The sequence below is a fragment of the Nannospalax galili genome, unplaced genomic scaffold, assembly GCF_000622305.1.
Source record: "Nannospalax galili isolate Female #2095 unplaced genomic scaffold, S.galili_v1.0 scaffold336, whole genome shotgun sequence".
NCBI lineage: Eukaryota > Metazoa > Chordata > Mammalia > Rodentia > Spalacidae > Nannospalax > Nannospalax galili.
Window position 1 is genome coordinate 3,359,533 of NW_008343385.1, and position 24,779 is coordinate 3,384,311.

General features: G+C 39.9%; 1 protein-coding gene across 1 annotated transcript in view; it reads right to left on the reverse strand.

Moving 5' to 3' along the window:
* The window catches only part of Arid4a (AT-rich interaction domain 4A), an 87,452-nt gene that overhangs the window by 51,952 nt on the left and 10,721 nt on the right, over nucleotides 1-24,779 (reverse strand). Inside the window, exons 6-8 of the mRNA XM_017799755.2 lie at nucleotides 9,436-9,515; nucleotides 9,256-9,350; nucleotides 7,341-7,473 (exon numbers count right to left, since the gene is read on the reverse strand). Coding sequence (XP_017655244.1) covers nucleotides 7,341-7,473; nucleotides 9,256-9,350; nucleotides 9,436-9,515 — 308 coding nt within the window. The remainder of the gene's footprint in view (nucleotides 1-7,340; nucleotides 7,474-9,255; nucleotides 9,351-9,435; nucleotides 9,516-24,779) is intronic.

Sequence of the window (24,779 nt, forward strand, 5' to 3'; positions counted from 1 at the left end):
TTAAAAAAAGAGGACTTATGGGGCTGGAGAGATGGCTCAGAGATTAAGAGCACTGGCTACTCTCACAGAGGATCCGGATTTGAGTCCAACACTCACATGACAGCTAACAGCCATCTGTAACTCCAGTTCCAGGGGAATCTGATGCCCTCTTCTGACCTTCACAGGCACTGCATGACATGGGTGTACCTACTCACATGCAGACAATACACTCATACACATAAAATAAAAATAATAAATAAAATAGGACTTATTCTAAGTAATAAGTCTGTAAAAGAAAAAAAAATGGGGCGGTAGAGAGATGGCTCAGCAGTTAAGAGCACTGGTTGCTCTTACAGAGGACCTGGGTTCAATTCCCAGCATCCACATGGTAGCTAACAACCATCCTTAACTCCAGTTCCAAGGGATCCACACCCTCTTCTGGCCTCAAATTGTGCACATCATGGGTGCACTTACATACATGTAGGCAAAACACTCATACCCATTAAATTTTAAATTAAAAAAAATTTGATTACAACCAGGCATTGTGATGCATGGACACCTCTACTCTCAGCACTCAGGAGGCAGAGGCAGGCAGGTCTCTGTGAGGCCAGCCTGGTCTACATAGCGACTACCAGGCCAGGTGGGGTACAAGAAGACTCTGCCTCAAAAAAACAAACAAACAAAAACACCCAAAACTAAATTTTATGTTATATATATATATAACATTTAATTATGTGTGTGTGCGCCATAGCATGTGTGTGGAGACCAGAGGGCAATCTGTTGTAGCTGGTTCTTTCCTTACACCATATGGGTCCTGGGGACTGAATTCAGGTTAACAGGCTTGGCAGCAAGTGCTTTTACCTGCTGAGCCATCTTACTGGACCAATAAGCTATTTTGTATCCAAACAATAACATTTCTGAATGTATAGTCTTTTCTTTTGCTTTACTTTTTGAGACAGGGTCTCAAGTAGCCCAGGGTGGTCTCCAATTTACTATGTAGCCAACGATCACCTTGAACTTCAGATCTCCTGCCTCTACTCTCTGAGTGCTAACATTATAGATGTGAGCTACCACACTTGGTATGAATGTATGAGCTGTGTTGAAAATGGCATATAATTTATTATTTTTATTTTATGTGCATGAGTATATTGCCTGCATGTATGTAAGTGCACCCATGTCCTGCAATGCCCATAGCAGTCAGAAGGGGTGTAACGGATTCCCTGGAACTGGAGTTATAGATGGCTGTTAGCTGCCATGTGGGTGCTAAGAATTGAACCCAGGTCTTCTGCAAGAGCAGCCAGAGCTCTTAACTGCTGAGCCATCTCTCCAGCCCCACAATTTTTTTTTTTAGCTAGGGCCACCTCTTTAGTAGGTCAGAGTAACTGTACAATTCATTATATTCTTCCTGGAAATAATTTATTTCCCCTGACAAACTAAAGGGAGGGTACTTTTCAAAATCATCTGACAGAAGTGATGGTGTGACAACCAGACATCTCAAGACAGCCAAACCCCTCTGCCTGCAGGGTCCTCTCTTGGGAAGACAGGCACAATGAAGATGAGTTAGGTCAAATGGCTAGAAAGAGTCAACGGCTTTAGTCTTTCTTTATGAATTATATAAAAATGGAAAACAGGGATGGTTCTGAAGCTTCTGAATGCAATTGGGAGGCACTCTGGTACAAAGCATTTCTGCTCCCAAGAGAAATTACATTGCTACAAAAAACTGGCACAGAATTCTGGTAAAGAAAGTCAAGAGTTTTAGTCAGTTCTGCACTAGTTTGCAACTCAATGCTTTTCAAGACCCATGGGAAAGAGAAAAGGGTGGGCAGAGGGGGCAGGAGTCTTCTGGCAAGTCTTCTGAAATTACTCCAGTCTTCAAAATATAGCTTTTATATTCTTTCTCTGTAAATGGGATTAGCATATTGCAACCAAAGGTGTTCCAAAAAGCCAGCATCCCAGCCCGAAGAGGAACCAGAAGGAAGGACTTTCGGCTTCCTGGGCCCGGCTTCCTGGGTCCATGGCAGTTCTCTCTCTTCAAGGGCCTCTTCCCAACTTGCAGCAGGGTGGGCTGGGGATTACCATGGCCCTAGGCCACTTCCAGTAAAACATATCCTGATTCAAGTACCAACTGAGTCTTAAAAGCTTAATTGTACAATTTTCTCAGAAAAATATCACATATTATAATTTTTAAAAATATACTTGAAAGCCAGGCATGATGGCACATGCCTTTAGTCCTAGCACTTGGGAGGCAGAGGCAAGTGGATCTCCATGAGTTCAAGGCCAGCCTGGTCTACATAATGAATTCCAGGCCAACTGGGGCTACAGGGAGACCCTGTCTCAAAAAAAAAAAAAAAACAAAAAAAAAAAAAAAAAAAAAAAGAGTCTGCATCTGTTTTAAAATGTGGCTGTCCAAAAACACTTAAGATCTTCCTTATCAGGGCATGTACAATTTTTATCAAAGCATTAAAAAAAATCTGGACAAAAATCTCTAATTTCTTAACTTTAGAAAGTAACAAAGGTCTTAATAGCATCATTAGTAAATAATCTTTGTATACTTTATTAGTACTTCATATTTTAAAAAACAAGCTGACCGAGTCGCACAAGACTGGAGTTGCTGAAGCATTCTCACTTGTGATCTCCCTTAATACTAGCCTCTCAATCAAACCCAGGGCCTTGAATATAGCAGGCAAGATTCTATCACAGAGCTACACTCAACCATCAATACTACTGGATTATAAATGAGTTAAATTTAAACTTAAATAACAACATGTAGTTCATGACTATCGTATTGAACATTGTATATCTAGGTTTGGTTTTTTTTTTTAATTTTTAAAAATTTTCTGTGTATGTGTGTGTTGCCTGCATGCAGGTAAGTGCGCCCGTGTCATGCAATGCCGGAGGAGGTCAGAAGAGGCTGTTGGATCCCCTCGGCCTGGAGTTACAGACAGTTGTTAGCTGCCATGTGGGTGTTGGGATTCAAACCTGGTCCTTCTGCAAGAACCAGTGTTCTTAACCACTGAGCCATCTCAGCAGCCCCATATATCTAGAGTTTTAAATATTCTTATTGGTCAGTTTTTCAGTTTTTTAAAATTTTGTTTGTTTTTATTTTATGTGTATGAATGTTTTGCCTGCATGCATGAAAATGTACTTGGGTGTGCAATGCCTGCAAAGGCCAGAAGATAGTGTTGGATCCCCTGGAACAGGAGTTACTAAAAGTTGTTAGCTACCATGTGGATGCTTAAAACTGAACCCAGGTCCTCTGAAGTACAGCCAGTGCTCTTAATTGATGAGCCATCTCTCTGGCCCCAAGTTTGTCTGTTTTTTGACTTAGGTTCTCACATAGCCCAGTCTGCCTTTGAACCTGCTATGCAGCTGAGGATGCCTTTGAACTTCCGATTCTCCTCTGTAGTGCTAGGATTACAGACAGGGTCATTTCTTAACACTAAATGAAAATGAATGTCTTTTTGTTTGTGTGCTAGGTGCTGTAATTGTTAGTCTAGTAGAGTAGCTGTGTTTACCATCAGGAATTAACAGTGTAACAGAAGGGCAAACATAAGACACACAAAAAGAACAGGATGGGGGATAAGTACAGTGGTACCACCAGGCACAGGATAACATGAAACACCAAAGAGGAAGAATTGGGCCCATGCCAGTTAGGAGTAGATTCTTGTCACCTCCAGTCTTTCCCAAAACAACGGATCCAACCTAACTTTCGGCCTCATAAACATTCCTAAATATGCAGTTCAAAAGCCATTCTTTTGCAAACACCTCTGCAGAATGATGTTGTAATTCTTTCTGAAGACCCTTCTGCCACAGATGCAATTCTATTCTATTCTATTTCCTATTACCCCCTACTCTCGCCTAATGGCCAACCAATGTGGATTCTCAAAATACATAAAGCATTTTGTTTGTTTGTTGCTTTTTGAGTTCTCCCTGTAGTTCCACCTGGCCTGGAATTCACTGTAGATCAGGCTGGCCTCAGTCTCACAGAGATCCTTCTGCCTCTGCCTCCCAAGTGTTGAGATTAAAGACATGTGACACCACGCTTCGCTTACTACCCAGTATTCTTGATTCCAGTCATGAATATTCTCTCTTGTCCATCTCTTCTCATTCTGTCTCTGTATGTGTAGATTACAATGTGATACTTATCATTTCCAAAATTTAAAACATAAGTGAGTCTTTCCTTTCTACTATTCTCTTAATTCTAGTTTATGTATAGTATTTTAAAAAATTCTATATGGGGCTGGAGAGATGGCTCAGCACTTAAGAGCACTGACTGCTCTTGCAGAGGACCAAGGTTCAAATCCCAGCACCTACGTGACAGCTAACAACTGCCTGTAACTCCAGTACCAGAGGATCCAACACTGTCTTCTGACCTCCGCAGGCATTGCACAATATGGGTGCACTTACATACATACAGGGAATACACTCATACACATAAAAATAGTAAAGTATTTTTTAAATTACTATACAACTTCTGATTAGCATATACTGTTTTAGATATGTACAATAAAACTCCTTGAGGGTGGGGCTTGAGAGATTGCTCAGTGATTAAAAGCACTGGCTGATATTTCAGAGGACCTCAGTTTGATTCCCAGCACCTACATGGCAGGTAATAACCATCCATAGCTACAGTTCCAGATGATCCAACATCCTCTTCTTACCTCCAGAGGCATTGCATGACATGAGTGCACTTACATACATGAGGCAATACACTTATACACATAAAATAAAATAAATAAAATATAAAAAAAAACTCCCTGAGGGTAATGCATTTCAAGTCCTATACTTCCCTGTCTAAGGAATTTAGAACAAAGTCAAACTCACCACTATCCTTGGTTAATACTAATTAAGGAGGGACAAAAGCTCACAGGAGTTTGTATCATAGATGGGGCAGTTAAAAAAAAAGTGGCATAGTTGGTAGAGGGCTTCCTGGCATGCATGAAACCTTGGGTTCAATCTACAGCATAACATAAAACCGGGCATGGTGGCACATACCAATCCTACTTGAGAGGTAGAAATGGGAGGATCAGAAGTTCAAAGTCATCCTAGGCTACATGGCAAATCTGAGGCAAGTCCCTGTCTCAAAAGCAAAAGAAACTTGAAGAGCATTTACAGTGAAAATAAGAAAATAAGAGCTAAAGATAGACTAAAGCATTCATTAAAAGAAAATTCATTAAATTACTTAGGTAGACTCACTAAAGGTAGACTGAATGACTGATGGACTGACGATTGTGTGGCCCGTGCACAAGAATGTGTAGGTGCACATGTCCATGCTCATGGAAGGCTAGAACAAGGTATCTGATATATTCTACCACACCTAACTGTACCTCTCCTTTTCAGCTAGACCAGCGAGCCAGCAAGTTTTCAAGATCTGCCCCTCAATACTGGGTCCCTTATTAAATTTATTTTGTTGTTGTTGTCATTTTGCTTTGCTTTTTGAGTCAGGGTCTCCCTGTAGCCCCAGCTGGCCAAGAACTCACTACATAGACCAGCTGGAGTCGATTTCACAGAGGTCCACTTACCTCTGCCTCCCGAGTGCTTAGATTAAAGGCAGGGGCCATGATGCCCAGTGAACACGCCCAGTACACATGCCTGGCACTCCTTTATTTTGAGAAAAGCTCTATGATGCATCAGGGTGGTATCCAACTTCTAGCCTGGGGCAATCTTCCTGCTTCAGACTCCTAAGAAGCTGGGACTACATAGCCATGAGACACAATGTCTGTCTAAAGGCTTATTTATTTGTCTTTTTTCGACAGGGTCTCCCATCCCAGCTGACCTGGAGCTCACTACAAAGAGCAGGCTAGCCGTGATCTCAGAGAGATCTGCCTGCCGCTGGGATCAAGGCATGTGCCAACCACACCAGGCTTGACTAAACATTTTTGAAAATTGGACTAGTGAGGTAATTAATTATTTTTAAAGATTTCTCCTAAAAAGTTCTAAAAAAAATAAGTTGGGATTTAGTAAAGAAAGAATTAAGGAGCTAGGTATGGCAGCTCACACCATAATCTCATAACTTGGGAAGCTGAGGAGGCATGAGTTTGAGGCCAGCCTGTTCTGCACAGTGAATTACAGGCCAACCTGGGCTAGACGGTGATACCTTGTTTCAAAAAACAAAACTATAGCTGGGTGTGGTTGTGCATGCCTTTAATCCCAGCACTTGGGAGGCAGAGGCAGGCAGATCTCTGTGAGTTCAAGGCCAGTCTGGTCTACATAGTGAGTTCCAGGACAGCTGGGGCTATAGAGAGACCCTGTCTCAAAAAGACCAAAAAAAACCAAAAAAACAAACAAAAAACAAAACAAAACAAAAAAAAAACTATAACAACAATGAAAGAAGTAAGGAATGGTCTACATAAGGAGTTCCAGGACAGCTGGGGCTATAGAGAGACCCTGTCTCAAAAAGACCAAAAAAAACCAAAAAAACAAACAAAAAACAAAACAAAACAAAAAAAAAACTATAACAACAATGAAAGAAGTAAGGAATCAACCTACAGGAACCGAGGGTATAAAACAGTAACAGAATAGAATGAAAAGAGGCCACTAGACACATTTTAAGGGAAAAAAACTGTAAGCTCTGGATAAATGATAGGAGACTGGAAAGAAGGAAAACGGGATATTTGATGAGTTTTTGTGGATTTGACAGTTTTAATTTTCAATTTATTTGTTTTCATTTTGTGTGTATGAGTGTTTTGCCTGCATTTGTGTAAGTGCACACTGTCAGGCCATGGAGGCCAAAATAGGCATCAGATCCCCTGGAACTGGAGCTAGGGATGGTTGCTAGGTGCCATGTAGGTGCTGGGAACTGAACCCAGGTCCTCTGTAAAAGCAGGCAGTGCTCTTAAACACTTGAGCCATCTCTCCAGCTCCTGTTTTCATTTTTAAATGCACAAAAAAATCTTTATTAAGTTTGTAATACTTGGGGCTGTTCCAAGGGATCCAACACCCTCCTGTGGCCTCCATGGGCATTGCACAATATCAGTGCACTTACATACATGCAGGCACATACAATAAAAATAAGTAACTAAGGGGATGGAGAGAGAGTTCAGCAGTTAAAAGCACTGGCTGCTCTTGCAGAGGACCTGGATTCAGTTCCCAGCACCCACATGGCAGCTAACAACCCTCTGAAACTCTAGTTTCAGGGGATTTGACGCCCTCTTCTGACCTCTGTGGCATTGCACAACACGGGTGCATTCACATACATGCAGGCAATATACTCATACACATAAAATAAAAATAATAAAATATTGAAAAATAAATAATTTTTAAAAGAATTTAATACTGCCAAAATATCTCAAATCTTTTTTGAAAATCCTATTTTAAACAAAGACTACAGCTGATTCACTTGGCAAAGAAACCTCACTTACCAAAGCAGGATACCATTCCATCCTCTCAGCTGTAGATGTCACACCCACAATTTTTCCTAGTAACTCATCATTGAGACGCCGCTTGTCTTCATCCTCCTCTTCACTACTTTCTTCTTCCTTTTCATCTTCAGTACTAAGAGGTAGAACAATTTGATCATTATCCTAACATAAACAATTATTTGATATCATCAGAGTGGTATGACTTCCACACACTCAGTTCGCCTAAGGGAGCCTTTCCATTTTTACTGAGGTTGAGGAAATAGGCACATTCCTGCCCTATACAAATAGTTCCAGCCACCTATGCAATTCTGAGTTTACGTTATTAAGTCAGTGACTATATGGACTCAGGTGCCTATGTTATCCACCAGCTGGGACAGAGAAGCCTAATTATACTCCCATTAAGTACTGACTGTTATCAAATGCACTTAAAAAAAAAAAGATTATCTGTTTTTTAATGCCAGAGGTCAAATGATATAACTTCAATTTTCAAGTACAATATGAAAATAGTTGAATAAAATCACATGAGGGGCTCTATTCAGATGACTTGTCTGAGATAACTAATGTTCACTCTTAAGTGTCGATGCTATGCCTTCAGTTATATTTTTAAAAATGAAAATGAGTATGCATTTTTATTACTTCCTTGACGAATGCACATTGAATAATTTGTCACATTCTTTTTTTGGTCTTTTTGAGACAAGATCTCCCTGTAGCCCCAACTGGCCTGGATTTGCTAACGGAGACCAGGCTGGCCTCGAACTCACCGAGATCCACCTGAATCTGCCCTGAGTGCTGGGATTTAAGGTGCGTGCCACCACACCCGGCAATAATTTGATGCATTCTTAAAAACATCCCAAATATACAACAGCACTGTTGTTCGTGAAAGTACTGTTAGGTACTAAACGGCCTAAAGGCAGTTAGTGAGTGTCCTACCTGTTTATGTTTTCCTTTCTTCTGTTCCTCTCACAGACCTGTCAGCTATGAAATGCCACATCTTTCTTCATTGTCTACACTGACTAATCTCTCTCATCGTCACTTCTTTTTAAAATATTTTATTTATTATTTTCATTTTATGTGCATGAGTGTATTGCCTGATGCCCTCACACTGAGAAGGACACAACATTGGACACTTGGTGCTAGTGTCCAAAAAGTATGACCTGAACCTAGAAATGAGAAAAACATGAGGTAACCCCATACCAAAGAAGAACAGTCTACAAAACAACTTGCCTGTAGTCCTATAGGGACAGGAGATGCTCTGCAGGTAACTGGATCAGTTGGCAAAACCTGAAATACTGACTGTAGTACTTCAGCTCAGTTAAATTTTGAGCCACGTGATGCAGGCCTGTAGCCCAGCACTTCAGACCTCAGGGCAAGACTATCATGAGTTTGACTGTGGGCTATATATTTTACATACATGAAATTAAAATTTCTGATTATGACATTCACACTTTATTTAAAGGAAAAGGATCATGATGCCACTTCCTTTCAAATGCCTCAATAAAACAAAATAATAAAATTGACAACTAATTACATTATGTGTATAGAAAGAGAGGGAAAGATAAAGCAAATAGGACAAAAACATTTAAAAAATGGTGAATCTAGACAATGGGCATATGGACTCTCTTTGCATTAGTATGTTTGTTTAAAGTGTTTTTTAAATAAAAAGGTCAAAAACTACAAGTAATCCGTCAATAAAGGAAAATCACTTCATTTAAGGATTTGGCGAAGTGAGATGGAGTTGTGATACGGCCTGAGCAAAGTGATGGAAGAAGTGAAGGACGAAGCCACTCAGGGAAAATGTCTACCTTACAGGACCCTGGGAAAAGGCTACGCAATCAGATTTAGCCATACTGGGAAATCAACTGTTCAAGGTTTAAATAACAATCAATATAACATTAACTACACATGAGAAACTCACAGAGGAAGTGAGGACCTCCTTCCTCTGTTTGTCTTCTTTGCAATCACTGGAGTTCCGAAATGCTCTGGATTTGTTAAAGGAAGCTGGTCAAGTGTCTGTGTAGGAAACAGATGAATTAAATTCATATTTTACCTCCAAATCAGATGGTCAAAACCCAAAAATCCATCCCCACTACCCTACCTCACTCTCAGCAAAATGTCTCTCCCCTTTCAGGCAAAGAGAGGTTCGTCTCAGTGTTCTCTCATCACCATCATCAAACACTGTAAGAAGCAGATGAGAGCAGAGGAGTTACCTCACCAACTGAATAAAAGGCAGATGCTGACAAGGCTATTACTGCTATTTTAGAGCCTAGTATTTGGTTTTTGTTTGTTTTGGGTTTTTTTGTTTGTTTGTTTTCTTTTTGCAGGGTCTCTTGCAACCCCTGCTGGCCTAGAACTCACTACATAGACCAGGCTGGTCTTATCTCACAAAGATCCCCCTGCCTCCAGAGGGCTGGGACTGAAAGCGTGCACCACCACATGTAACTAGAGCTTAATATTTGTAAGAACCATTATTTGTTAGCTATTTTTCAAAACCTTCTAAAATGAATATAACACTTTTGATTTTAGATATCAAAAAAACACAAATTAAATGGCTGCTCCCAGCTGCTTAAGTGTCTCCACTTGCTTCAGTTCTACCACTGTAATCATCCTCTTAACCCATTAGCAGCTTAGTCAAAGCACAAAGATGAAATTGCCTTCAATCCTACAAGAATGAACAAAACCTGGTTTTTCAGATATTTTTGATTTATTTTTATTTTATGTGAGTATTTTGCTTGCATGTATCTAAGCATATCCATGCCATGCAAAACTTCAAAAAGTCAAAAAAAGGTGTCACGTTCCATGGAACTGGAGTTATGGGCAGTTGTTATTGGCTATGTGGGTGCTGGGAATCAAACCTGGGTCCTCTACAAAAGCAACCAGTGCTCTTAACCACTGAGCCTACTCTCCAGCCTCTCAAACTTGGATTTTAAAAAAGAAAGTTTTATGGATTTTTCTGCACTAGTTATCCATGAAGTATCTCTAATTTTCCCAAATCGATTTCTGACCATGCTATTTCTTATTTACATGATAACTTATAATAGAAGCACTGCTGCTAAATTCTAAAATTTCCAGGGGCTGGAGAGATGGCTCAGCGGTTAAGAACACTGGTTGTTCTTGCAGAAGACCCAGGTTCATATCCCAGCACCCACATGGCAGCTAACAAGTGTCCGTAACTCCAGTCCCAGGGGATCCGACAGCCTCTTCTGAGACAACACGGGTGCACTGACCTATATGCAGGCAATACACGCATACATATAAAATGAAGCAAAAAAAATTTTTTTTAAATTCTAAAATTTCCATAACTCAAGCTGGGGTGATAGTACACACTTTTAATCCTACTACTCTAAAGAGGCAGACACAGGCAGATCTCTTGTGAGTTCGAGGCCAGCCTGGTCTCTATATAGTGAGTTTCAGTCCAGGGAGAGCTACATAGAGAGACCCTGTCTCAAAATACAAACAAATCAATAAAATTTACAAAATAAGATTTCTGGAGCTGGAGTGATGACTCAGAAGAACACCAGTTGCTCTTGCAGAGGACCTGGGTTCAGTTCCCAGCACTTACAAGGTGGTTAACAACTGTCCATAACTCCAGTTCCAGGGGAACTGGACACCCTCTTCTGAACACTTCAGGCAGTGCATGACATGGGTGCACTTACATACATGTAAGGCAATATACTCATACACAAATAAATAAGTAAAATTAATTTTTAAAAATTCCATAATTCAAGTGTTTTCTTTTACTATAAAAGGATAAAGTAATTAAGGAGTTATTGATTTAGTATGTGAATGTGTGTTTATATGTGTATGCACATGCATGTGCCATAACCTGTATGTGGAGGTCAGAGGACATAAGGGAGTTGGATCTCCTCTTCTACCATGGCAGGTCCTGGGAATCAAACTCAGGCTGCCAGGCTTGGCAATAGGCACCTTTACCTGCTGAGCTGCTTGGGCTACCTCACCTGGTTCACAAAGATTTTTAAAAGAAACTAGCAGATGTGGCGGTATAGCCTGCAATCTCAGCATCTGCTCACTCGTAACAGCAAGAACCTCTCTCTTTTTTTTTTAATTTTTTGGTCTTTTTGAGACAGGGTCTCCCTGTAGCCCCAGCTGTCCTGGAACTCACTATGTAGACCAGGCTGGCCTTGAACTCACAGAGATCTTCCTGACTCTGCCTCCTGAGCCCGGCTAAGAACCTCTCTTAACAAACACAAAACAAAACCTAAAAAAGTAACATCATGAACACCCAGAAACTTTTTGAAAGTTTCTATTTTTATGACAAAATGATTATATTATTTAACTATAGAACTATTTCAAGAAATAGAAGGAATTTAATAATTTATCCCTAATCTCTCAAAACCTATATATAATATTTTGATGATTTCACATGTTGAATTCTTCAGATTGTACTGATTCTATCATCTAACATTCATAGTTTATTAAAAAGCAAATGCTCTTAGGGCTGGAGAGATGGCTCAATGGTTAAGAGCATTGTCTGCTCTTACAGAGGACTGGCACATACATGGCAGCTAAACACCATTTGTAACACCAGTTTCAGGGTGTCCTCTTCTGATCTCCTCCTCTGGCATTGCATAACATGGGTGCACTTTCCTACTTGCAGGCAATACACTCATATACATAAAATAAAAATAATAAATAATTTAAAAAGCAAATGACAGCCAAGCATGGTGGCACACGTCTTTAATCCCAGCACTTGGGAGGCAGAGGCAGGTAGATCTCTGTGAGTTTAGGGCCACCCTGGTCTACATAGTGAGTTCCAGGACAGCTGGGGCTACAGGGAGATCCTGTCTCAAAAAGACCCCCCTCCCCCCAAAAAAACAAGTGCCCTCAAAGACAAACAATTGTCCAGGACTATGCAAAATTAAAACACAAGAAGTCAAAACCCTTCAGATAGTTAAATACAGTCAATAGTGTTTATGCATCTTATGAAAGAACACATTCACAAGAAAACATACATATGCTAAAATGGTTTCTATTACTGGTGGTGTATTCCAGCATCCCACAGGGAGGGCTGAGGCAGGAGCCTAAGCAATATGAAATCTCAAAAAAGACAAATATGGGGCTGGAGAGATGGCTCAGCAGTTAAGAACACTGGTTGTTCCTGCAGAAGACCCAGGTTTGAATCCTAGCACCCACATGGCAGCTAACAACTGTCTGTAACTGCAGTTCCAGGGGATTCGATGGCTTCTTCTGTCCTCCACGGGCATTGCACAACATGGGTGCATGCCTACATGCAGGCATAACACTCATACACATAAAATAAAAATAATAAATAATTTTTTAAAAAAAGACAAATACATGGGGCTAGAGAGATGGCTCAGCGGTTAAGAGCACTGACTGCTCTTGCAGAGGGCTTGGGTTCGATTCTCAGCAAACACATGGTGGCTACAAACCATTCTTAACTCCAGTTCCAGGGGAATTTGATGTCCTCTTCTGTCCTCCGTGGTACTGCATGACATGGGTGCACTCACATACATGCAGGCAATACACTCATACACATAAAATAAAAATAATAAAATATTTTTAAAAAAGACAAAATACAACCTCCAAACAAAAATAAAACAAGGGCCATCGAAATGGCTCTGCAGATAAGAAATCACTGAGAAGGCTTGACAAACTGAATTCAGTTCCCAGATCCCCACAGTGGAAGGAGAGAAGTAACTTCTAAAAGTGGTCCTCTGACCACCATGTGTTGTAGCACATGCACTGCCTCCATCCCATACACTATAGAAACACACAATAATAAATATAAACTCATTTTAAAAAATAAAACTAAGCCAGGCATGGTAGCACACACCTTTGGTCCCAGCACTCACGAGACAGATGGTTCTCTTTGTCAACATAGTGAGTTCCAGGCCAGAGAGGCCCTGCCTCAGAAAACAACAACAAAAACAAAATAGAAAACAAAAAGTTACTAGTAAGATCTAATCCTTTGTTAAAATTTTTGTTAAAAATGACTGTGTCAGCCAGGCAAGGTGGTGCACGCCTTTAATCCCAGCATTCGGGAGGCAGAGGCAGGCGGATCTCTGTGAGTTCAAGGCCAGCCTGGTCTACATAGTGAGTTCCAGGACAGCTGGGGCTACAGGGAGACCCTGTCTCAAAAAGACCCCCCCCCAAAAAAAAAAGATTGTGTCAACCCAGCATTTGAGAGGCAGAGGCAGGTGGATCTCTGAGTTTGAGGCCAGCCTGGTCTACACAGCAACTTCCAGGCTAGCTAAGGCTACAGGGATACCATATCTCAAAAAGAAAAAAAAAAAAAAATGAAGCAGAGCATTAAACTTTTTTTTTAAGCTTTTAAATGTATTTATTTATTTTGTGTATATGTGCATGGTACACGTGTGGAGCAGAGGTCAGAGAACAAGCGTGGGAGTCAGTTCTCTCTTTTTATCATGTGAAACTCAGGTCGTCAGGCTTGGCAGCAAGCACCCTTACTCACTAAGCCATCTTGCTGGTCATCTAACCTAATCCTTTTTCTAGCAAGCTGTGTTGGCGCATGCCTATAATCCTAACACTCATAGTAAGAACTCTGTCTCAAACTCTCTCTCTCTCTCTCTCTCTCTCTCTCTCTCTCTCTCTCTCACACACACACACACACACACACACGGTCTCACAAAACAAACAAAAAGCAAAGAGATTTCCTAAAGAGGATTATGGTATAAACAGCTACCTTATCATTTTATACAGAAACCTATAAACTTGAGGTGAACAAAGGAGGGGCTGGAGAGATGGTTCAATGGTCAAAAGCATAGGCTGCTCTTGGAGAGGACCTGGGTTCTGTTCCCAGCACACATATGGAAACTAACAACTGTTCTTAACTCCAGTTCCAGGGGGTCTTAAGCCCTCTCCTGGCCTCTGTGAGCACTGCCTGACACTGGTACACTTACACGGCAGGCAAAACGCTCACACTTAAGATAAAAATAAAAATTTTTAAAGAATCTCTTTATGAAGTGAAAAAAGAGGAACAATTTAAAATTTTTATTCACAAACTATAAAAATGTATATACTCGAGTCCATCTTATATTTGTGAAGCACTTTACACACTTGTTAGTAAACTTTAAAGCTCTTCTGAAAGCCATGGAGAGCCCTACAACATAATGGGCTGACTAATTCTGACATCTCTCATTGCCAAAAGAACAAAAGCAGCTCTACCTCTAAAAATGACTCTAGGGTTTTGCTAAGAGTGAAATGAAAGCCAGGTGTGGCAGCAGACACCTTCGATCCCAGCACATGGAAAGACGAAGCAGAAGATTGCTAAGTTTCAGGTCAGCCTGGACTACACGGCAAGACTGCCTCAAAAAAATTTAGCTTTTTAGTCCAGGCTTACAGTGTGTCAAGTACAGTATGCCAAGAGGAAATAAGTTAGATTACAAAGATTTAATAATTCTGTGAAACATTTAATACTTCTAAAAATGATACCTTAACACAAGAATACAGCCAAAAATATTGTTTCTGGTATCATACAGAAAGAAATACTGGTCAGCTAGAGATATACAGTGAGACTCTGTCTACTAAAGCCAATATAAAGAAAAATTAAAAAACTGATGCTCTCAGGGCTAGAGAGATGGCTCAGCGGTTAAGAGCACTGGCTGCTCTTGCAGAGGACCGGGGTTCAATTCCCAGCACCGACACGACGGCTGCAAATCGTCCTTAACTCCAGTTCCAGGGGAATCCAAAACCCTCTTCTGACCTCCGTGGCATTGAATGACACGGGTGCACTCACATACATGCAGGCAGTACACTCATACACATAAAATAAAAATAATAAATATTTTTTAAAAAAGCTGATGCTCTCAAGGCAATACTAATTATACTAAGCAGACAAAATAATACAAAAAAGTATATAAACTCTAACCCCAATCTTTTAGAATTAAAAAAAAAAACAGATAATTAAAACAAGAGTCTAAAAAACTACTAAGAACAAAGGCCCTGTCTTCCTATCATCGTAACACTGACTTATACTGCAGGATAAGAAAATGTTTAAATTATCAATCCAAAGATATTATAATTGGCTATTTTTGTCAAGCTTATACCATTATCCTAATCCACAACAGCATCTTTGTAGAAGAAACCACTATCCTCCTTTTATAGACAAACAATTTGAGAAGGCTAACCAATGAACGACAATTTAATTAAAGAATCAAAGACAGGGCTAACAGGTCTGAAGAATAAGTATAAAATGAATTCATATCACCCCGGGTGGTGAGCCAACTCCAACACGTAGATTATGCAGTGTAGCCTATTGTTTCTAGGTTACAAGGAAGGGAAAGAAGTTAAGAATTCAGAAAAATAAAGACTGCTGGTTTATATGTATACACAACAGTTATAATTAACAAAATAGTTCACAAAATGAAGTAGTGCTCAGAAGGTTAAAACGCTTGTTGCACAAGCCTGATGAGCTAAGTTTGACCCCAAAACTCATGGTTGAAGGAGAGGACTGACTCCTAAAAGTTGCCCTCTGATCTCTACCCACGTGCCATGACACACATTACTGAACGTGCATGCACACACACACTAGTAAATTCAGTAATAAATAAATAAATGGATTATCTGAGATGGGTCTGGTGGTGTAAAATTATAATCCCAACATTCAGGAGGCAGAGACAAGAGGATCTCAAGTTCAAGGTAAGCCTGGGCTATGTAACGATACTGCCTCAAAAACTAATAGTAATGTATATATGCATATTTTAGGTATAACCAATTGTTTTCTTTTTTTAAAAAAGGCTTTTATTTAGTTTTGCTTAGCTAACAAATCAAAATAGTATAAATTTATGGTATACACATGTTTTGAAATACATGTATACAAGCTTACACATGTACTAACATATGCTTTATCTCACATTTTTTTGTGGTAAGGATATTTAAAGTCTATTGCAGCAATTTTCAGTTACACACTGCATTGTTATTAATTAGCAATCACCTCTGTAGTTTATCCCCTCCCTTCCCCTGTTTCATTTGGTGGGCAGGGTCTCGCTACAGAGTCCAAGTTGGTCTTGAACTTGCAATCCTCATGCTTTGCCTCTTGAGTGCTAGGAATACACAGATGTCTCCTATGTCCAACTCAGCTTACTCTTCTTGAATAAACTTTGTATCACTTGACTAATACATTCCCAATTGTTCACCCACTTCAAACCCTTGTCCCCTCCATTCTACTTTCTACATGTCTGACCTTTTCAAATTCCACATAGAAACAAGGTCATGTAGTATTTGTCTTTCTGTGCTTAGTTTATTTCTCTTAGCATAATGTCCTCTAGCTTCATCTATGCTGTTACAAGCAGCAGGATTTCCATCTTCATTAAGGCTGAGAAGTACTCCATTCAATATACCACAATTATCTTAGGTCTCTTAGGATTGAATTCTTAGGCTGATTCCATACTTTGACTCCTCTAAAAAAATGTCACAATGAACATGGGAGTACAATTAGCTCTCAGGCATAATGATTTCATTTTTCTTCAGACATATACCAGACATGAGATTGCTGGATCATACAGAAGGTCTACGTTTTAGTCAAGTGTGGGGGGCCCCTCCTGTAATCCCAGGTCTCAGTGGCTGAGGCAGAACTGTGAGTTTGAGGTCAGTACAGGTTACACAGAGACCCTGTCTCAAAAAACAAAACACAAATTGAAGTTATATTTTCAGTTTTTTGAGGAACCTCCATACTGTTTTCTAAAACGGTATTACATATTTACATTCCCACCTACAGCAAGCAAGGGTTCACGTTGCTCCACATTCTTATCAGTGGATTCTGTCTTTTTGATAGTAGCCATTCTAAAAAGTGTGAGGTGACATCTAATTATAGTCTTAATTTACTTAATGATTAGTATATACAGTCATACATCAATTAACAATGGGAGTATGTTCTGAGAAATGCATGGTTAGGTGACCTCATAGCTGTGAGATCATCACAAACTTATAACCTAAAGCACACCTAGCTGTTCTGCATGGTCCACTGCTCTTGGTTAAAAACCTAGACAGAAAAAAAAAAAAAAACCTAGACAGCATACTACTATACTGAATAGTGGGGGTCTCAGAAATACAATCATTAAGCATTTGTGTATTTAAACATTTCCAAACACTGATCAAGAACAGTAAACACACAGTACAAGAGCTAAATGGCAGACCTGCAAAGCTTACTTACTACGAGGGGAGCCTTACAGAACTAGAAGCTGCGTGGGCTAAGTGAGAGAGTGGTAAGTGTGAGTGAACATGAAGGCCTAGCAGCTTGGGACACTACTATCCATGACTGTAATACTGTATATGTGGGCTATGCTCAAGGTATATGAATCTTTTTCTGCAATAACAAATTAATGTTAGCTAACCACAACTTTATTTAAAAAAATATTTTATAGAAAATAGTTATTATTAAATATTTTATAAAATTGTCTTTGAACTTCTTTTTGTTTGGGTAGTTAGTTTGTTTTGAGATAGTGTCTCACTATGCAGCCCTGGGTGGCCTGGAACTCAATATGTAGCCCAGGCTGGCCTTGAACTCAGAGACCCACCTGGCTCTGCCTCTGACTATTAGGATTACAGGTGTGCACCACTATATCTGGTGTCTTTTAACTTAATTCACATAATAACAACTCAGATTAAAACACAACCCACTATAAGATGGTACAAAATTATTTTCTTGCTTTTTATCTTTACTCTCTAAGTTTACTTTTCTTTTTAATCTTTACTAAAAACTAGAACACAAGTCACATATTAGCCTAGGCCTATGCAGAACCAGGATCACCAATATCACTGCTTCTGTGTCCACAGCTCTTCCCGCTGCTGGAATGTGTTCGGAGGCAATAACATACAAGCTATGGCCATGTCCTATGATAACATGCAATAGTTTCTGAAGGGTTTGTCTGAGCTACTTACAGTAACTCATTCCTTTTCGTAAGTAGAAGTATAAACTCTAACATATGAACAGTAAACAAGTGACAGAAACCAATAACAATGCTGTTTCCTGTCATGATCAAGCACCTTGTACCTGTATATAATTGGATGTGCTACACTTTCATCCAACTGGCAGTACAGAGGCTTCTTTACACCAGTATCACAGGTCTGAATTTCAATGGTATGAGGTCACAAGGTGAGGGAAATTATTCAGTGTCATTAGAATCCCGAGGAACCACTTGACACATATGCCTATGTATCCACTGGTCATTTGTATTGCATCTTTTGAGAAATGTCTACTGAGGTGCTGCGTTAATCAGCTTTCCATTACAGTAACAAGTCCAAGATCAGTTTGTACCACTTAAAGAATCCCCCGATGAGAACCTAATGGCTGCCAGGATCATGGCAGATCTTCTAAATTCATTTTCAGTTGTTTGTTGTATGTGGTATGAGATGACAGCCTAGTTCCATGCTTTATGTGGCTATCTAGTTTCATTGAAACCATTTATTGAAGACATTATGTTCTTGGCATTTTTTCCAAAAATCAATAGTCCACAAACACATGGGTTTATTCTGAGCTCTTCATTCTGTTCTATTGGTCTATGAAACTGTATTTATCTCAGGACCATACTATTTTGATTACTATAGCTTAGGAGATTATTTTGAAATCAGATAGTAATGAGCTCACGAGATTGCTTGGTGGATAAAGGCACTTGCCTCCAAGCCAACATGAGCTGGATTCCTGAGACCCACACAGTGAAGGAAGAAAGCCAACTCCTAAAAGTTGTCCTCTGACCTCCACACTCACTGTGACATGAACATGCCCACATACATACATAAAACAGAGAAACAAAACAAATAAAATGAAATCAGGCAGTAAGGTGTCTTCAAGTTTATTTTCCAGGATTATTTAAATTTTGTAATTTTAAGACCCTACAGAATCCATCAGAAAACTCTTCAACCTAATAAGCACCTTCAGCATAGCAGCAGGATACAAAAATCAACATTTGAAAAAAAGATCAGCTTTTCAATATACCAAAAATGAACTTGCTGAGAAAGAAATCTGGGAAAAATCTCATTTATGATAACTTCAGAAGGTATAAAATACGAACAACAAACCTAACCAAAAAGGTGAAGGACCTCCACAATAAAAACTTTAAAACACTGAAGAAACTGAAGATGACACTAGAACAGGAAAGACCTCCCGTGCTCATGGATGGGCAGAATATTGTGAAAATGGCTATATTCTTGAAAATAACTATAGAGTCAATGCAATTTCCATCAAAATTACAATGGCATCCCAGCACTTGGGAAGTAGAGGCAGGTAAATCTCTGTGAGGTCAAGGCCAGCATGGTCTATATAGTGAGTTCCAGGCCAACCAGGGCTACATGGTAGACCCTTTAAAAAAAAAAATCACAATATTCTTCATAGAACTATAAAAAACAATTCTAAAATTGATATGGAAGCACAAAAGACCCTAAATATCCAAAGCAATCTTAAGCTGAATGAACAACCCTGAAGGTACCACAACACCTGATCTCAAAGTACACTAGAGTCATAGTAACAAACCAATATGGTACTGGTACAAAAACAGACATGTAGGGGAAAGGAAGAGAACAGAGGACCCAGAAATAAGCTTCCCCTGCTATAGCCATTGGATATCTGACAAAGGTGTTAAAAACATACATTGGAAAAAGGCAGTTGCCTCAATGATGCTCATCAAACTGTATATCCCAATGTAAAAGAAGAGAAGCTAGAGCCTTATCACTCACTGCGCACAAAAATCAATTCAAAATGGATGAAAGACTAATACAAGACCAGAAACTCTGATACTGCTAGAGAAAGACACAGGCAAAACACTTCAAGACACAAGCACAGACAGGGGTTTTACTGAAGAGGATTCCAACAACACAGGAAAAATGCTGAAAATTAACAAACAGCATTGATTACAGAAGCTTCTGCATGGCAAAGGAAACAATCACCACTGTGAAAAGCAAGCCTGAAAAGGAGAAGGAAATCTTCGCCAGCTACACATCAGACAGATCATTAATATATAAGAACTGCAACAAACACCATAAAACCAAATCATCCATTCAATAAATGGGCTAATGGCCTGAGAAAGCTCTTATGAAACTAGAAATGGCCAATAAACACTTGAAAAAGTGTTCAACACCCTTAACCATCAGGGAAGTACAAATTCAAATTGCTTCAAGATTCCATTTCATACCGGGCGTGGTGGCGCACACCTTTAATCCCAGCACTCAGGAGGCAGAAGCAGGCAGATCTCTGTGAGTTCAAGGCCACCCTGGTCTACACAGTGAGTTCTAGGACAGCTGGGGCTACAGGGAGACCCTGTCTCAAAAAGACAAAAAAACAAAAAAAAAAACAAACAAAAAACCACCACCACAAAAAAAAAAAAAAAAGGATTCCATTTCACCCCAACCAAAGTGGTCATCATCAAGAAAACAAATGATAACAAAAGCTGGCAAGATGCAGGGAAAGAACCCTTAGATATTGCTGGGGGGATATGTAAACTGGTGTAGCCACTGTGGAAGTCAGTGTGGAAGTTGCTCAAAAAATAAAGTAAAACTACCATATGACCCAGCCACATGACTCTTGGGTGTGTACCTGCAGGGCTCGAAGCCAGCATACCAGACAGATACCTGCACATCCATCTTCATTGCTGAAGTAGTCACTACAGCCAGGAAACCGAATCAGCCTAGATGTCCACCAATGGATGGCTGGATGTATACACAATGGAATTTTATGCAGCCATAAGGAAATATAAAATCTTGATATTTATAGGAAAATGAATGGACCTGGGAATCATTATGTTAAAGGAAATAATTTTCTCTTATACATACATACATACATATATTTGGGGAGGACGGTGTTTTTGAGACAGGGTCTCCCTGTAGCCCCAGCTGGCCTGGAACTCACTATGTAGATCAGGCTGACCTCAAACTCACAGAGATGCACCTGCCTCTGCCTCCCAAGTGCTGGGATTAAAGGCATGCACTACCACACCCAGCACAAAAGTTGTATTTAAAGGGTGTGCATGTGTGTGTATAGGTCATGAAACTAGACAGAAAGGGAATAACCAAAGGGGAAGAAGAGAGCTTAAAGGAGAGGTGGGTAGGAAAGAAAAGATAATGAACTATATGTGGTAAGTAAGCAGAAGGGGGTACTGGAGAGCTGGCCCAGCAGTTAAAAACACTAGTCACTCTTGCAAAGGATCCAGGTTCAGTTCCCAACACACATGTGGCAGCTACCAACTGTTCCTAATTCCAGTCTGTAAGCAACTTTAACCCACTGAGCCATCTCACCAGCCCAACTATTTCTCTTTCTGTCTCTCTGTCTCTCTCTCTCTCTCTCGTGTGTGTGTGTGTGTGTGTGTGTGTGTGTGTGTGTGTGTGTCTAATGTTAGGGATTGAACCCAAGGCTTTGAAAATATTAAGTGAAAAAAAAAGAAAAAAAAAAGAAAATATTAAGTAAGCACTCTGCCACTATATTACTTTCTAGTCTTTTTTTAAGTAGCCCTGGCTGGCCTGGATCCATCTAACTTACTATACAGACAAAGATGGCCTCAAACTCAGAGATCCACTTATCTCTACTTCCCCAGAGCTGGAATTAAAGGTATACACTACCATACCCAGTTCCCACTACATTTCTTGTTATAAAATTATTAACACAGGGGGGCTAGAAAGATGGCTCAGCAGTTAAGAGCACTTGATACTCTTGCAGAGGACCTGGGTTCAATTCCCAGTACCCACACTGTGGCTCACAATAGTCTGTAACTTCAGTTCCAGCAGATCCAATGCCCACTTCTGGCTTCTAGGGGCACAACACACATGGTACACAAGCATAAATCTTTTTTTATGTAATGACTCAGAAAATGAAGACCCTTGCTGTACAAGCCTGGCAATTCAAGTTCAACCCCCCAAATCCAAAGAAAGGTGGAACCAACTCCACAAAACTGTCCTTTGAATTCCACACATGTGCTGGGACATGCATACCCCTCCCACAATAATAAACTTTTAACCAAAAGAAAATAACTTGAAAGAACAGATTTTAGTGCTAAATTTGATATGTGTCTATATATTTAATATGTAGATTAGTGTTTTCTTTCTTACATTTTCCTTACATTGCCTTCAAAGTATCTTGGCAATTATTCTTAGGAGTTAATGGCAACACATACATGGAAGTATGAATGCTAATATGTTGTGACAGGTAAGAGCCCCCATCTGTCTGTCTGTCTGGTTTTTTTCTCTTTTGAGTTGAGGTCTTCCTTTATTTCTCAGCCTGGTATGGAATTCCTGGGTTCAGAGGAACTTCCTGCCTCAGCCATTTAGCTTTTTGTTTTTGTTTTCGTTTTAGCAGGTAGGCAGGCACAGAACTCACAGGCCTCACCCATGCTTCAGACTTCTTGTCTTTTTAAAAGTATTTTATTGTTTTTTATTTTATATGTATGAGTGTATTGCTTGCATTTATGTAGGTGCACCTGTATCATGTAAGAGGACATCAGATTCCTTGGGACTGGACTTACAGACTGTTGTTAGCTGCCATGTGGGTGCTGGGATTTGAACCCACTTCCTCTGCAAGATCAACCAGTGCTCTTAACTGTTGAGCCAACTTTCCAGGCCCCAACGTTCTTGTCTTTCATGCAAACATCTGAACTGTCAAATCAGTACACTATGACAGGAAGCACTGTTGTTATTTTCTTGTTATTGCTATTTTTTTTTTTTTGAGACAGGATCTCCCTGTAGCTCCAGTTGGCCTGGAACTTGCTATGTACACCAGGCTGGCCTTGATCTCAGAGACCTGCCTCTGTCTCCTGGGTGCTGGGATTATAGTTGTACACCATCACACCTGGCTAGGGAGGCTCTGTTCTTTAAAGAAGAAAGCTTTTCTTTATGTTTGTTTTTAAGACAGTTTCTCAATATTTAGCCTGGCTAGCTTCAAACTCAAGGGACTATATCTACCAGAGCTTCCCAAATACTGGGATTATTGGCATGGGCCATCAATGCCTTGTGAGAAACATCTCTATGCTTCTCTGAGAAATAAACAAAAACACCCCAAGACTGCTACTAAGGATGCTGAGGTACAGGGATTTTTAGTTTGAGGCAAGGCAGGCCTACACAATGAGACTTTGTTTTTAAAAAGTAAAACAAGGCCCAGCATGGCAGTACATGCCTCTAATTTAATCCCAGTACTCAGGAGGTCGAGGTAGGCAGACCACTGAGAGATAGGGACTAGCCTAGGATGGTCTGTGTAGTGAGTTCCAGGTCAGCTAGGGCTAATTAGGGAGACCCCGTCTCAAAAGCAAATAAAAGAAAATAAAAAAGAAATCCAATGAGCTGAAATCATGTACTGTTTAAAATCAGGAGGCAAGGTGTTACTAGATTTAAAAAAATAAGTAATCTGGGTGTGGTGGCACAAGTCTGTAGTCCCAGCACTTGGGAGGCAGAGGCAGGCGAATCTCTGTGAGTTCCAGGCCAGCCTGGTCTACACAGTGAGTTCCAGGCCAGCTGGGAGCTACAGGGAGACCCTGTTTCAAAAAGACCAAAAAACATACATTTTTTTTTCCTGGCAGAAAGGTAGTATTAGAGATCTACCTAGGGCCTTGCATATGTTAAGCATCTATTCTACCACTGAGCCACATCCAGCCCCATAATCTCCTTCAAACTTGCGAATCAGCTGTAACAGGAGAACTACCTATACTACAGCAAGGATTTAACTTCACTGACCACAATGGTAATGTCTCATATCTACTGATGGTCACTACTATTTGAATCAGAGGTGGTACCCTTTTGTTTCAATTGTAGTCATGTTATATAACTTCAGAGATCTTATGATATCAAAAAAGTCAGAGACCATTCATACTTTCTATAATCTTTGAATCTACTAAACTCTGCTGGAAATAAAAATGAAGAGAATTTCCAGAAAAGAGTCTTAAAACCCAATAGGTGGTTAAGTGCTCAATTAAAAAAAAAAAAAAAAAAACAACAACAACAACAAAAAAAACACGAAGTGTGTGAGCTGTGAGAAATCAAACACTTCATTTTTTCCTGCCATCTTTTTAAACCAGCTACTAATTGTAATTATACTCATTATTGTGTGATCAGACTTTACACGGCTGACATTCCTATAATACCTTCTTTACAGTAGGGTGGTATTTTGAGTGCAATGAAGAACAACGCCTCTCAAAATCTTAAATGTTTATAGTGCAATGTCATTTATGCACATAAGCGCAAAACTCTTAAATATTTTATTTTCATTGTTTTCATGGTGCTGAGGATGAAAGTCATCGCCTTGTACATGTTAGACAATCATTCTACCAGTGAACTATAACCCAGTCATCTCAAATATCTTCCAATTTCCTCCCAAATAAGTTTTTCTCCTTGCATGGTCAGTTTCTCTTTTCTTTGTAATTTACTACTTTTATTTGTGTTTGTGTGTGATGTGTACGTGTAGTGTAAATGCAGGTACTTGCCACAGCACACATGTGGGTATGAGGACTTTTGGGGGTGGGTTTTCTTCTC